We start from the raw sequence: 13,330 nt of genomic DNA, 5'->3' as shown, positions 1-13,330 counted from the left end.
TGTCAGGTTGTTTGGTCAGATTGTTGTTGTTTTTTTAAAGATTATTTTAAAGTGTTGCTTTCAGTGGAAAAAAAATAAATAAGAAAATGTACTAAAATGTGAAACCACTGAAAAAAAAATGTATGGGAAATCAGGAAAGTACTTTCACTAAAATGTCTGAAGTTGCTGGTCAGTGAAACAGACATTTGACAGTTGCCTGTTTTCTAAGTAAATTTAATTTATGGAGAATTTTTCAATAATAATCATAATAATAATATAATTAAAACATTTCACAAAAAGAGAAAGAGGGTCCGTTATATTTTTAAGTTATAATATGAAATCCAAAACAGCAACACGTATCTTGATAACATCTTGCGATACTATGTAGCATTCTCATTATAATCCCATTTGAGCTGATTCAGCATTTATCGCGCTCTCATGAATGTTCCCTTTCAAGTTGCTCTCGTGACATGCGCTAATCCACCCGCATAAAATTACCATCGCTGATTTATGTTTTTGCAACAAATGCCAGGTTGAACCTCTCCTCTCAACCTAAAGGAGGTCGCATGCATCATTTCTACACGGAATCTCTCACTGTGTGAATTGTCTGACCTCAGCACCAGTTTCCCATGCTGCCTTAGTCCATCTGAGCCAGGACTAGAAGTCAATGTTGTACAAATGTTTTGTTGCTACTCTATGAAATTACACACTTTGCAGATGAGACTTTAATAACTGGGAATATTATTCTTTTTTTTTTAAATTTTTTTATTTAACTTCTAAGTATTACAGACTTTTCCAGGGAAGTGCAAATGTTGGCAAATGTGACATATCTTTAAAATTTGAAGTGACTGTCATAGATAGCTTGTCACTTGGATTTGTCTTAGCGTTGCTGGGACAGCTGACTGTGATGAGAGGGTGCACTGTCAGAAGGTGAAGTGCTAGACACTCACGGCTCGCCTGCGGCTAATAGCATTAGGTCGTGAGGGGAAAAGGTCACTGACAATCTGAAGCAGCAAACAAAGAGGTGATTAATTAAAAAGGAGTACAACTATAGACAGGAACTGCTTTGTGTAACATGTCACTTTCCATCGATTCTTTGCGTTTTATTGACAAATGTCCCAAATCTCTTTATAGTGTAAATATCTCAGGCCAGTCCCAAGAGAGTTAAAATGTTGTGATTTGAAAATCTGGCTTAAAGTTTATGTTCGCTTTAAAAAAAACAACAAAAAAAAACATATATGGGTTACAAAGTTAGCCTAATTTAAAAATTAAGGCTTAAAAAATGTGATATTACTTGATATTGATTTTAACTAAAACTCATAAATGATATGATTTTAGCTTCTATAAAAAACAGAAGCTTTCGATTCTCGCCCATTTTAACAGTGCAAGAAAAAAAACTAAATTATTTGGAGATGAAGTCACAACATCTCAGAAAAATATGTCATTGCTGAAAACCAGGATAATAATTCTGATTAAGATCAACCTAAGAATTGAAAACATAATTTAAAAGTTGTTGTGATGACGACTGCGATTCAACGTGTTGTGCAGCTTTTGTGCAAAAACATTGGCTGATAACTGGAATTGGACAATTCTGAGCTTGAACCCAAAGAATTTCTGGCATAACTTCGTCAACTCTCAGTGTTCATGGATCGGGTCAAAGACCTGATAAGACGGAGACATCAGCAACACTTGAATTGCTGAGAAACAACTTAAGTGGTAGACCAATGCATTTCTCAGCATTTTAAGTGTTACTACAGTCTGCTTCACCATAATAATTATGAGCATGAGTTGAAAAACTGAATATTTTTGATCAATGAATGTACCAGTCATTTAGAAGGGATTTTCAGAGGAAACTTTTTTTTTTTTTTCCCACAAAGACATGTCAGATATTGACCATTGAGTGGACTTCAGTAAATACCTGAAAAGCTTAACATATTGCAGCAAAGTTGCTCTGTTTAGGGGTTTTGAACAATCAACCACTTACAGGACATCCCGGATTTGGAAACTTCAGGATTAAGGAAGGGGTTCACATTTTCCAGGGAACAGACGCCGAGGCTGATGTTCACAGTTACTAATGCTAACCTTGCTAATCATGCTGATTGATAAGATGCTTGAAAAAGCTTAAAATGTCAGCTTCAAATAATTTTAAGTATTTGAACTTTGTTTAACTCATCTGCTTCTAATATAAAATTATTAATCATCACCCACAGCATCCTATATTTCTGAGCACTTATAATACAAAGAAATCAGATTAAGATGAAACCAGTGTTGGCAGGTCAAAAGCTTTGTAAAAACCAGGAAACAGTTATGGGAAACAAATCTTTGATCATTGAATTTCTTATGCATTACTACTAAATTTTGATCAAATAATATGCCATATCAGGTCATTAAAATTTTGGATTTTGTTTTTTTTTTTTTTCTGTTATTAATCATTCAGATTATTCATGGCAAGCACAAAGTTATCACACGTGTCCATAAATGCCGACATAATCTCCAAAGAGATTGCCTGTGCTTTCCCCCTCTGTATCATTATATAATGGTCATACATCTTTGTCTGATCCTAACTGCATAGATTTTGCTCATCCCTTCATATCCTGGGATGCAATGCGCTCACAGAAATAAACAAACTTGAGCAAAACCGCAAGGTCAAATTCGTGTTTCAGCAACATCTTAGCTTTCAGGAGCGGATCTGTCGGAGGGGGACCTGAATGTTTTATATCGGGTTAAAGTTCTCTGCCTTGCTGCAACGGAGGAGATCGAGCTGCAAAGTCTGAAGTTCAACATGAGGTGTGGTTTTAAACAAAGCCGCGTCAGGCACAAGAGCAAGCAGCATAGTTATAGAAAATTATATACACAGGGCTAAAACAGACAATAATGCAATACTGCTACGGCTGCATTGGTCTTGTAGCGAATACAGTGAACGTGACTAAAAAAAAGAAAAATAAGTCAGGTTAAACAACTGTAATTTAGAGAGAGGCTAACACAGACCTTTTAACAAGGTGACTTTTTGCATGTGAAAAGACAGCATGCTATATTGTCAGTGACGAGCCCCCGTACCCCCCCCCCCCCACCCCCCCTTAACTCGTCAACCAACGGTTGCTTCACTTTTAGCCCAGCTTTACTTACTATCGTCTCTCGGACGCGGTTGTGGAAAAGTTGCTCCCTAATCGACACTTCGTCCGTTTCCATCCTCTAAAAACCATGCCACTGCCCTGAGCCCTGAAGCCGCTGAGAGGGCCAGTTTGATTAAAAATGATGAACCGGTTGCATCGTAGCAAGTCAGCAACGGATGTATCAGTTGGTTAGAAGGGCTGAGTTTTAAAAATCGGATACAACTACCCTGATCAAAACCGGGCGGGGCGGGGACATTGGGGCGGGGCTTAGCACCAGAATGGATCCCATTGATTGGTCGAGGCAGCTGCCAATCAGAGCTAAACTTAAAGAGGTTATTTGGCTTACAGATGTTCTGTGCATTTTTCCTAAGTAGCAAAAAAGAAAAAAAAAGAGCACATATCTAGTAGCAAGACGATATTTGAATTGAAAAGAACTAATTTATGTATCATAATTATTTACACCATAATAGAGGAAATCTGTTTAACATTTGTTATTTTTTGTGTTTGAAATTTTGCACACCCCAAATGACATTTTTATTGTTAACAAAAAACCCATAAACTTTAAAGCATCTTCTTAATTACATTCATCCATACATACATTTTCTTATAAGACTAGGATAATGAGTAACTTTATGAAGAAGGCTGCCTCAGTTCTGGGAGTTGTTCTGGAGTTTCTAGAGCTGATTGTGCTATAAAGAAATCTCTGAAATGAAAAACATCATAAAGAACCATATGCATCTTCTTTGCAACACAGCAATCTAGCAATAGAGAGTCACCAGTGATACACATCTTCAAATCTAATTAAGGACAGGCTGCTGTTGCAAAAGAACCTTGAATAATAAGGATTATTAAACCATAAAATTTTATATTGGGATCAATGAAATATTATTGAATTAAATTAAACTGAACCAAATTGAACAAATGTGCTTGATGTGTGTCGGACGTCGGAACTCAGATCAAGAAATTAAGCCTCCCCCTCAAGGTTGCAACCCAGAAAATGAAAAGCAGAGGGTTAATCAATTGTTGTGATGCTACTGCTAAAAAAATATATACACTTATAACAACATGTGTTTTTCATGTTTCAATTCAAACTCTAAAATGAATATGATTTCAAATAAATATTGTGCAGCATGGACGCCACAGATTTAATTGCTCCGATGAGCTTCTTTCAATACATTCCGTATGCATGGGAGTCGACTCAAATACTAGATATTGGGTGGAAGGTAAGATGAGGCTTGTTGGAGAGCTTTGGAATTCCCAGTCTGAATTTGGACCTCAGGGACATTTCTCAGAAACTCTGACTTCAAAGTATACATAAAAAACCACCTAGATAATTGTTAGTGTAAATAAAACAAAGGAACAATGCAGCAGAAAACCTCTGCTTTTCAAAACACCAGGGCTTTACAATCGAAGCAACATGCATAATTATTAAAAAAAAATAAATTATATTGCTAACATTCTTGATTGATGTAGAATGTTTTGCATTTTATTATTGCTGGTTAATCAGCTGCATCTTTGACAAGTGTTTCTCATTTTTACCACTGGAAAACATTTGAAACTATTTTTGAATGTACTGAATTGTCTCAGTCAATATTTTAGCAGCCTATTTTTCCTTCAAGGCTTCTAATAAATTAAAAATATTCAAAGCTTATAACATTAGCATCCTGTTTTCAAAAATCAAGCACTTTGTTTTTATTCCGTCAGTCATTATGACGTTCTGTATCTGGGCTGCTGTGTAATCTTATTGTCATGATCCAAAGTCCAACTGTTGCAACAACGTGCTGCAACTTCAACAGCGGAAACCACTGAAAAGGATTTCTCAGGATAAGGATTTTTTAAACTACGGACTACGTAAGTAAAACATCCTTTATGACACAAAGCCAAGTACTAAATACGTGAAAGGAACAGATGGGCTTGGTGAATAGAGAAAGTTGGTTGAAATCTTTTTTCTTTTTTTTTTCAGTCTACTTAGCGAGGTCATATGATTCTTTTTCAATGGCATTAATTTCTGGGGATGTCAAAGTAAATGACTTGATGATTATGAGCAAAAATAAACCCCATTTATATAACATATTAATCCAAGTAGGGACATGAATCACAGAGATTAAAAATCACTCTGACTTTTCTGCCAGAAATGACTGGAACAGCTGGCAGATAAGATCAGGAAATCACGGCATGTGGCATCATGTGAGTTTCGGAATAGCTCACATGGGTTAGTCCTTCCCCCCCAAAAAAACTCAGTCCTTCTTAATAACAATCTTTAAAACACTCTCAAATGTGAAAGCAGACATAATACTGTCACTCCATTGCAGGAACTAAACAAGGATGACAGCTCACAAGAGCAGGAACTGATCCACTGCTACAACAGCATGGTGAAGAGAGTCCTAGTAGCCTACGCCCTGTGGGCGATGGGTGGGCCTTTGGGTCTTCACCATCTCTACTTAGGAAGAGACAGCCATGCTCTGCTGTGGATGCTAACTCTGGGAGGTTTTGGCTTTGGCTGGGCAAGAGAGTTCATACGTATTCCAGCTTACGTCAGCGAGGCTAATCGAGATACAGAAAAAGAAAGATGGCCGCGCAAAGAAGGACTCCCACCTGCCAGCCCCGTCAGATTTGCTGGGCAGGTGTGTGTTGGGATCTACTTTGGCATGGTGGCTCTCATTGGACTAAACTCCCTCAGTTTCTTCTACTTGATCGTTCTGCCCCTAAGCGTGGGCGCAGGGGTTCACTTGGTGTCCAATGTTGGTCAACAGACTGCCGATCTCCAAAAAACCCTCACTGCCTGTCTTGTGACATCACCGATATTCTACGGCAGCTCTCTCTCACCTCTTCCTATAAGCTTGGCTGCTAGCATCACTGCTGCACAGCACCGCAGGTTCAAACCTCCGAAAGCCCCTGGCAGCCAGCAGAAACTAGGTGAGCTCCTTTTCGTACTCAAAGATCCCTTACTTGAATTTATAAAACTCAGCTGAAACAACGTTTTCCTCCACGTTTCGTTCAGGTCCACGGCTTTACAGGATTGGTCTAGCTTGGCTTGCCTTCTCCGCTCCACTGGGTTATTGTTTTTTTTACAACACTACGGCCACACTGTATTACCTGTCTGACTCAATAGCTGCACTGCTGGATATTTTCTGGTTCCTGCCTTGGCTCAGAAGTGTGCTGGAATACTTTCTTTTAATGCCGTACCGCATCCTGTGTGCACTGACTGGAGGGGGATACCACGAAGAGGCTTGGAGGAAGGTGCTGGAAATACTGCTGAAAGAGTACACACACAGAGAAAAAGAGGCGCTAAAGGTGAGCAGGCTATGAACGATGAGTTAATACGTCCATGCCCGGTTGACGTTCTCTTTGTGTTTGAATGTTTGTACTCTAGGTGTTGTCATTGGAGACAGAGGCGTCTCTGGAGGAAATAACTCGAAGCTACAGGGAGCTGGCCAAGACATGGCATCCAGACCACAACCCTAACAACGATGCTGAGAAAATGTTCATGAAGGTCCAGGAAGCTTATGAGGTCTTGATGCGATGGCACAAACCCCAGAGATTCAAATAGTAGTGCTATTTTTCTTACAGACTGGCAATCATTGAGTTTCATTTAAAAAAAAAAAGAACTGTTTATGGGTACGTGACAAATCATTTGTACAGAGATGTATGTCTTGTTTATTGAGCATCTCTCATTTGCAGTTCCTACAATAAATCTTCAGTTGGTTTCAGATACATTTTGCAGGGTTTGCAGGACATGTTATGTTGGTATGCATTTCGAGTTGAGTGCTCCTTGTTTGTTTGTTTGGAAGATACATCATCATCACCATCATCAATCCTTGTGGACTGATGGAACAAGAAAAGTGTCTAAAATATCAATGTCCACTGTTGCATTTGCTGCCATCCAGGGAAATTGACCTGTCTCTACATCGTCCATGCGTTTGGAAATTTGGTTGTTTTTGTTTTTATTAGGCAGGCAGCTTCACATGTTCCACTGGATTGGGATGGCACCAAACACCATTCTGCCTTCATCTTCATGTTGTACATGCAGATTCACATTTGGGCCTTTTTCTGCATGTAAATCCCATTTCATCCTCATTATTTCTTTCAGTTCTGTGTTCTGAAAGGAAGCGTGCTTTGAAATCTACCTTGATGGGTTTTTTTTTATTATTATTTAATTTTTAGAACTTTCCGATTTGGTAAGATTTAGGCTGTAGGTAAAATTAAATGAGAAAACTCAACCCTTTTTTCCACACCTTGTGTTCTTTTGCCTTTCCTCCTACACCCAAAACCATGCATGTTATGTTAATTGCAGGTTCTAAATTGAACTAAGGTATGAATGCATGTATGAATGGCTGTTTCTGACACCTGTCTCTATTATGGCCCTGAAAAGGACTTGTCACTCGTAAACGTTGTAGTCTGTATGTCTACTATTGCCCAGCAGACATAGAAACCAGCTGCCCTGTGACACTGAACCTAACATAAAGCAATTATAGACAATAAATGGATGGATACATTTTTCATCTGGCATGATCTCTTGATAGAATTATGTTTCCTGTCAGTCAGAGAGATGCAACACCTAGTATGGCCTCCTATCATTCTCTTTTAACTTCACACTCATTTGAAGACTTATATACTTGTGCAGGTATTGGTTTCAGAAGTGCAAAAGATAAGATAATTCTTTAATTCTATTGTTTCGCTGGGTGATTTAAAAATGTTTTCTCTATTAGATTTTAAAAGAGTATAGAGCAGAAATGTCAGATCAATTATTTGGAGCTATGTTTGTACAAAGCCATGCTGTTTAAATGTATTTTTGTAATTAATATTTCTCTCAAAACCTGAACATCATCCAATTCATAACAGAATTGTACTATGCCTAATGCAATAGAATTTTACACCTGTTTGATTGCGCCAAAAACAACAATTTGCTGCCATCTTGTGGTACAAATGTAATATTAAAATAAACAACGTCATTACTAATTTTTACCGGCTGTCATAATCATGTATCAGCAGGTACTATATATGTTTAATTATAAGTGTTTATAATTATCAAGACAAGTGCAAATAATAAAAATAATAATACACATTTCGGGCTTTTACGTAAAACTTGTTGCTGGTTTGTTAGACTGATGCTGCTCGAGAACACACATTCTCGCTGGGATTGTGTAATTTCTACGAGCCCATGTTGTTATGAAACTATAAACGTCAACATATTGTTTGTGTCTTATGTGTGTATCGATGCATTCGACAATCACTGGATCAACAGCTCTGTCTGTATCCCAGCATGGGCCCGGAAGTTGTTTGGGTTTCAGGTGAAAAAAAAAAGACGAAAAAAAGAAAGAAGGGAAGACAGAAAGAGGGAAAAAAAGATCCCAGGGATGCTGCCGTCGCTGGGGAAAACAAACAACCAGGCAGACAATTAAGGAAGGAGCGCACCGATCGACCTGCAGGTAAGGACGAGGACTCCGCCGCCCATCCGTCGCCGCTTGATCGGCGTGTTTTTGAGTAGTTGCTGCGGGTGAATGCCATTTGTCGTGTGGTCGGGTGCCATAGCAACGGCTCGTGAGAAACATATAGCCCAGGTCGGTTTGACGCGCTCGGTGTTGGATGACAGCTGCGTTCATGCGGACAATTCGCTCAGTCGCAACTCCTGCAACACACTGCCGCCGCCGCCGCGTCTCGCCGCGTCTCGCCGCTGTCTGGAGCCGTGCGTGAGCTGATCGGACCAGAAATCCTCCGAGAAGGCTAAAACAAGTAGCCGCGGATGCTCTGAGAGAGAGAGAGAAAGAGAGAGAGAGAGAGAGAGGAAGAGAGAGACAGAGAGAGTGAGGCATGACACTTATCTGGAAACATATATGATCCAATGCACACTCGACAATCTGAAGGCCAGAAAGGATTGTAAGGCAAGGGTTGGTGCCGATGCGCGTCCCCTTGTCTTTATTTATCTCTGTTATTTTATTTTAATCGCCGTGCCCCGGTGCGTCTCCCGACTGCATCAGTGCCTGTTGCTTCCCATGCGGGGCCAATGCCAGGATATTAATTCTCCCTGAGATGTGCTGTCTCCGCCTCCCCCTCTCTCCAAAGTCAATGTCCACTGTTGTCATCCATTTGAGCGAGAGGTGCTGCCGCCTTGTACATCTTGGTCTGTTTCCGTTTCCTAACGTGAAAGCTCCGTCTGCTCCCAGTGAACATAAACATGTTGGCGGCTATGTCTAAAGACAACGTAAGTCAGCAAGAAAGTGTCTGGTCTCGGTGTATCTATCTGTGTCACTTGGTTATTGGATAACTGTTTTATGTAACGTGCGCTATATGCCCCTTATTGTTAATTATTTGGCAATTATGCATGAAGGAGGTGGACAGAGTAGGAATAAATGAGAAATGGGCGAAAGACCTGTTTAACCTTAACTAACAAAAATCTGAAAATCAGAATAAATATAATATAATATAATATAATATAATATAATATAATATAATATACAAAATATTATATGATTGTTTCTATGTTAAAATATGAGTCCTTTACAGTCTACTCTAGTTTAGCTCTGGCTGGTTCAGATGTCCAGGTGTTTAGGTGACCATTTTCATAATTTCTTTGATATTTATTTAACTCTACAAAAACTTTAAAGCTCCATGATTATTTATAAGACACAAAATGAACTTCAAGTGCATGTTAGAACTCTTTACTAAAAAAAAAAAAAAAAAAAAAAGTCTGGCAATCTCACGCCTGAGTTGTTATGGGAAGAAAATTAAATAATTTAGAGTCAGATGGTCTATTGAAAACTTCAGAGGGTAACAAACCAGTCTGTGACCAATGTTAGCTGTTTAGTGCAATGTTTAATCTTAATAAATAGTTTCATTTAAGATCAAAATATTAAAATAGAGAGGAAATAAAAACAAAAATCTTTCAAAAACATGCTCTGACATTACTCACCTTGGACTGTTAACAAAAATGTCCCGGCTCCCTCCATGTTAAACTCTAAAAAAGAAGGTTGGTTCACATATAAAAAAAAAAGAAGGTTGGTTCACATATAATTAATGATTTTATATAGTGATATATAAAATCATTAATTAATTAAAAATACATAAAAATAAAAGATTTGGAAAAAGTTTCTTGTGCTCCACTGAAAAGTGGACATTTTAGATAACCTTTAAGTATCTAATAACAGTTAGGACTAAAGAGAAAACAAGGATTTGTTCTTAATAAGGAATTTGCAATTGGAAAATGATGTGTAAAGATCCAAACTGTTTTGCTTTTCAAGTTGCACTGCTGGAAAAAGATATCGGTCCAGATAGCTTCTGTTCTGGTTTCTATGTCACAACTAAATGTTTCAGATCATAGATAACCTCAGTACATGGAAAAAGTGGTTTTCACATGATGATTCCATTTAGTAATAAAGTTATCCAAGCCAACCCTTTGTAAAGAAGAATTTCCTCCTCTTGTTAAATCAAGACTTAACTGTCACAAACTCCCTATTTAAAAAAAAAAAAAAAAAAAAGATGGGTTAAAGCTCCTTATTTAAACCCAGTTCTCGTTACTGTCTGGCATTTATTATCAGGAGATCAAGTAGAACAACTGACATCATGAAATAAGTGAGAAGCTCTTTAACGTATCTCACTCTGATCTAAAGATTTTCAAGAACAGATCAGTAGCAATATCGCTAAGATCAATCAGTCTGCCAACAAAACAGTCCAAAATTCTGACAGTCTTTGGATACTTTGCTGCCCACAGCACCAAGACAACTTGTCATATCTGATGGAAACATCAATTATGTTCTCAACCTGAATATACTGAAGGAGTAAATCTGACCATTAGAAATGGAAGATATGGACTTTAAAAATGTTATCACAATAATTTGTGGCACTTATTGCAATAATTATAAAAGTAATGATAAAAAAATGCATCAGTATAGTCTTTATTACCATCCACACAAAATGGTGCAAATGCACCACTAATCGTTCATTTAAAAAAAAAATGTATTTATGTGGTGCTTTTATAAAACCAACATTGGAAATAAAGATCTTTCAAATAGCAAAAGTAAGAATCCCAACCAAACCGATAGTTTTCAGGTTATGCAAACATCATGAATTCCTGAAATAACTGAAATGATAACTTTTGTTTTTCATGATAGCAATAAATGGTATAATAATTTCCCATCCCAGCCAACCATTAGTTTGTGACCGTGAATAAAACTTAATTCCCATTTATCCATCCATCCATGATTGATTTTTTATTTTTTTTTTTCGTTTTAGTACACTCATTGAAAAACATCTTTCAGCAAACATCATGTTTAACTGTCATTAAGACAAAAAAAAAAAAAAAAAAAAAAAACTGGTAAAAATTTTTACATTTTTAAGTTTAAAGTAGCTTATTTGAACAGACTTCTTAAAATATGTTATCAGCTAGCTAATGTGTAACCTCATGTTGAAAATAGTCTTCATTTGCCCTGCAACCCCCTAAACCTTTTTTTTTTTTGTGTGTTGGTTTCAACTCCTCCTTTGACACTGTTTACCAGACGATTTGTATAAATGTCAGGCCTTTCATTATCATTTGCTAGACAGAGGAGGTTCACCAGAATACAGAAACAGTCAGATATAACTCAGGTTCAAAAAAAAAACCCCAAAAAAAGGTAGCGTTTTTTGAAGTGAATTTGATATTCGACAATCAGTGTTATACTGAATACAGTGTTCTGCATTTGCATCCACCAACTGATTAGTATATTTTTTTATTAACTATAGCTAAGGTATTTATTTTTAATACTTTATAAAATATATTTTGTTTCATTTTTAAAAAAAGAAAATATCATGAATTGAAACGTGTGTTTTATTGTTACAGGCATCTGGTGAGAGAATGAATGCTGATGAATGTAATGGACGCTCATATTCACAAGGTAAATCTAAACATTTATATATGCGTGTGTGTCTTTTGTACTGAAGAAAGTTTAAAACTCTTTTAAATTTTCTTAAAATTTGATGCTAAGGACTAGATTTTTGAATTTGTTCAGCAATAATTCTCAAGCATTTTGGAGAGTTTTTCCAAAATCTTTCTCTTTTTTTTGGGCTTTTGATCCTTTTTTTAAAGTTTTCTCTTTAATTCTTGTACATTGTTGGACAATTTAGCCAAAAAAAAAAAAAAAAAAAAAAGGTTTGGGGACAAAAGGGGGAAAAGTAATTAACCATGGTATCTGGATTCAAGAAATTAACAAGATATGAACTTGACCTGTTTGCTGAAGTGCCTTTAACGTTTGTGGGGAATTAATGCCAAATAAATAAACTAAATTAAACAAATCTACTGCTGGTGAACAGTAACAGAAAGTCAAATCTTTAAGAAGTGAGAGAGGATCCAGCAAATGCCTAACCTAAAGGATGGATCATCAGACAAACATTTAAGTTGACAGTATTATAAGAATCATCTTGCTGCTAAAATGCAATCAAATATAAATAGTTTATTAGTAAATGCATTTGTTATATTTAGAGGCTTTCCTTGAGGAGATGATTAGTTTGGGGATTTAGCATCCACAGATAAAAATCACAAAGTTCTTTTCAAATACATAAAATAAAACATGATTAAAAAGTCCAAAAACTCATTCAGTTATACAAATAATTTAGACGAAAGATAACATGTATTTGAAAAAGATTTTTGAACAAAAATGGCTGCTTTTTGTAATGACTCAAGAATCTGAAGACAGTCTAAAAACAAAGGAAGATCATTCAACAGTTTAGGTCCAATATTCTGAAAGAAGTGATCCTAACAACTTTTCCATCTAGACTAGACAGGAGAGATGCGAGTTCTTCTGTTTTGGTCCAGTTAACGGTTCTGCTGCAGAGGTTTTTGGACCAGAGTACTGCTTTCTTGATACATCCAGAAAGGCTGTTGCAGTAGTCAGGACGAGCGAAAACATATGCATGAATGATCATCTCAGTTCAGTGTGTTGATAATACCAACCTTCTCAATTTGGAGATATTTTAAATGATTAAATCTCTTTGGGACGAGTTATTCTGAGCAACCTTCAAGAGACATTGACTGAAAGCAACACCTAAATTCTTCAAGTTTGGCTTAACAGCATAATCTGTTCAAGGTTCAGAGAATCCTTGCTCTTCAGGACAATGATCAGCAGAGACATGCTTTCTTTTCAGAATTCAAATAAAGCAAGTTTTTTTGTTATTTTTTTTTTTACCAATTTGTAATTTTGAATAAGATGTACGGCTGAATATCATCTTAGTAAAAATTACGTAAAAAAAAAAATAACAAAAAAACTTGC

At 36.9% G+C, this 13,330-nt stretch overlaps 2 protein-coding genes across 4 annotated transcripts in view; both read left to right on the top strand.

Moving 5' to 3' along the window:
• The first annotated feature begins 65 nt into the window (after window positions 1-65).
• On the top strand, window positions 66-8,411 carry dnajc22 (DnaJ (Hsp40) homolog, subfamily C, member 22). Its single transcript, XM_015045482.1, has 4 exons — window positions 66-4,943; window positions 5,405-6,008; window positions 6,094-6,386; window positions 6,466-8,411. Exons 2-4 carry the CDS (start codon window positions 5,462-5,464, stop codon window positions 6,640-6,642), a joined length of 1,017 nt encoding a protein of 338 aa, XP_014900968.1. The 5' UTR covers window positions 66-4,943; window positions 5,405-5,461; the 3' UTR covers window positions 6,643-8,411.
• A 22-nt stretch (window positions 8,412-8,433) lies between these two features.
• Window positions 8,434-13,330, top strand: part of ikzf4 (IKAROS family zinc finger 4) — a 16,071-nt gene continuing 11,174 nt past the window's right edge. For 2 of the 3 annotated variants that reach the window (XM_015045480.1, XM_015045479.1), the window contains exons 1-2: window positions 8,535-9,294; window positions 11,905-11,959. In XM_015045480.1, the coding sequence (XP_014900966.1) occupies window positions 9,268-9,294; window positions 11,905-11,959 (82 nt within the window). In that variant the 5' untranslated portion in view covers window positions 8,535-9,267. The other variant, XM_015045481.1, reaches the window with a different exon arrangement.

This window comes from Poecilia latipinna, unplaced genomic scaffold (genome assembly GCF_001443285.1).
Source record: "Poecilia latipinna isolate Pla-1442-1.1 unplaced genomic scaffold, P_latipinna-1.0 Scaffold729, whole genome shotgun sequence".
Taxonomy (NCBI): Eukaryota; Metazoa; Chordata; class Actinopteri; order Cyprinodontiformes; family Poeciliidae; genus Poecilia; species Poecilia latipinna.
Note: the sequence above shows the minus strand (reverse complement) of the source record. Positions and strands in the feature narration are given on the sequence as shown.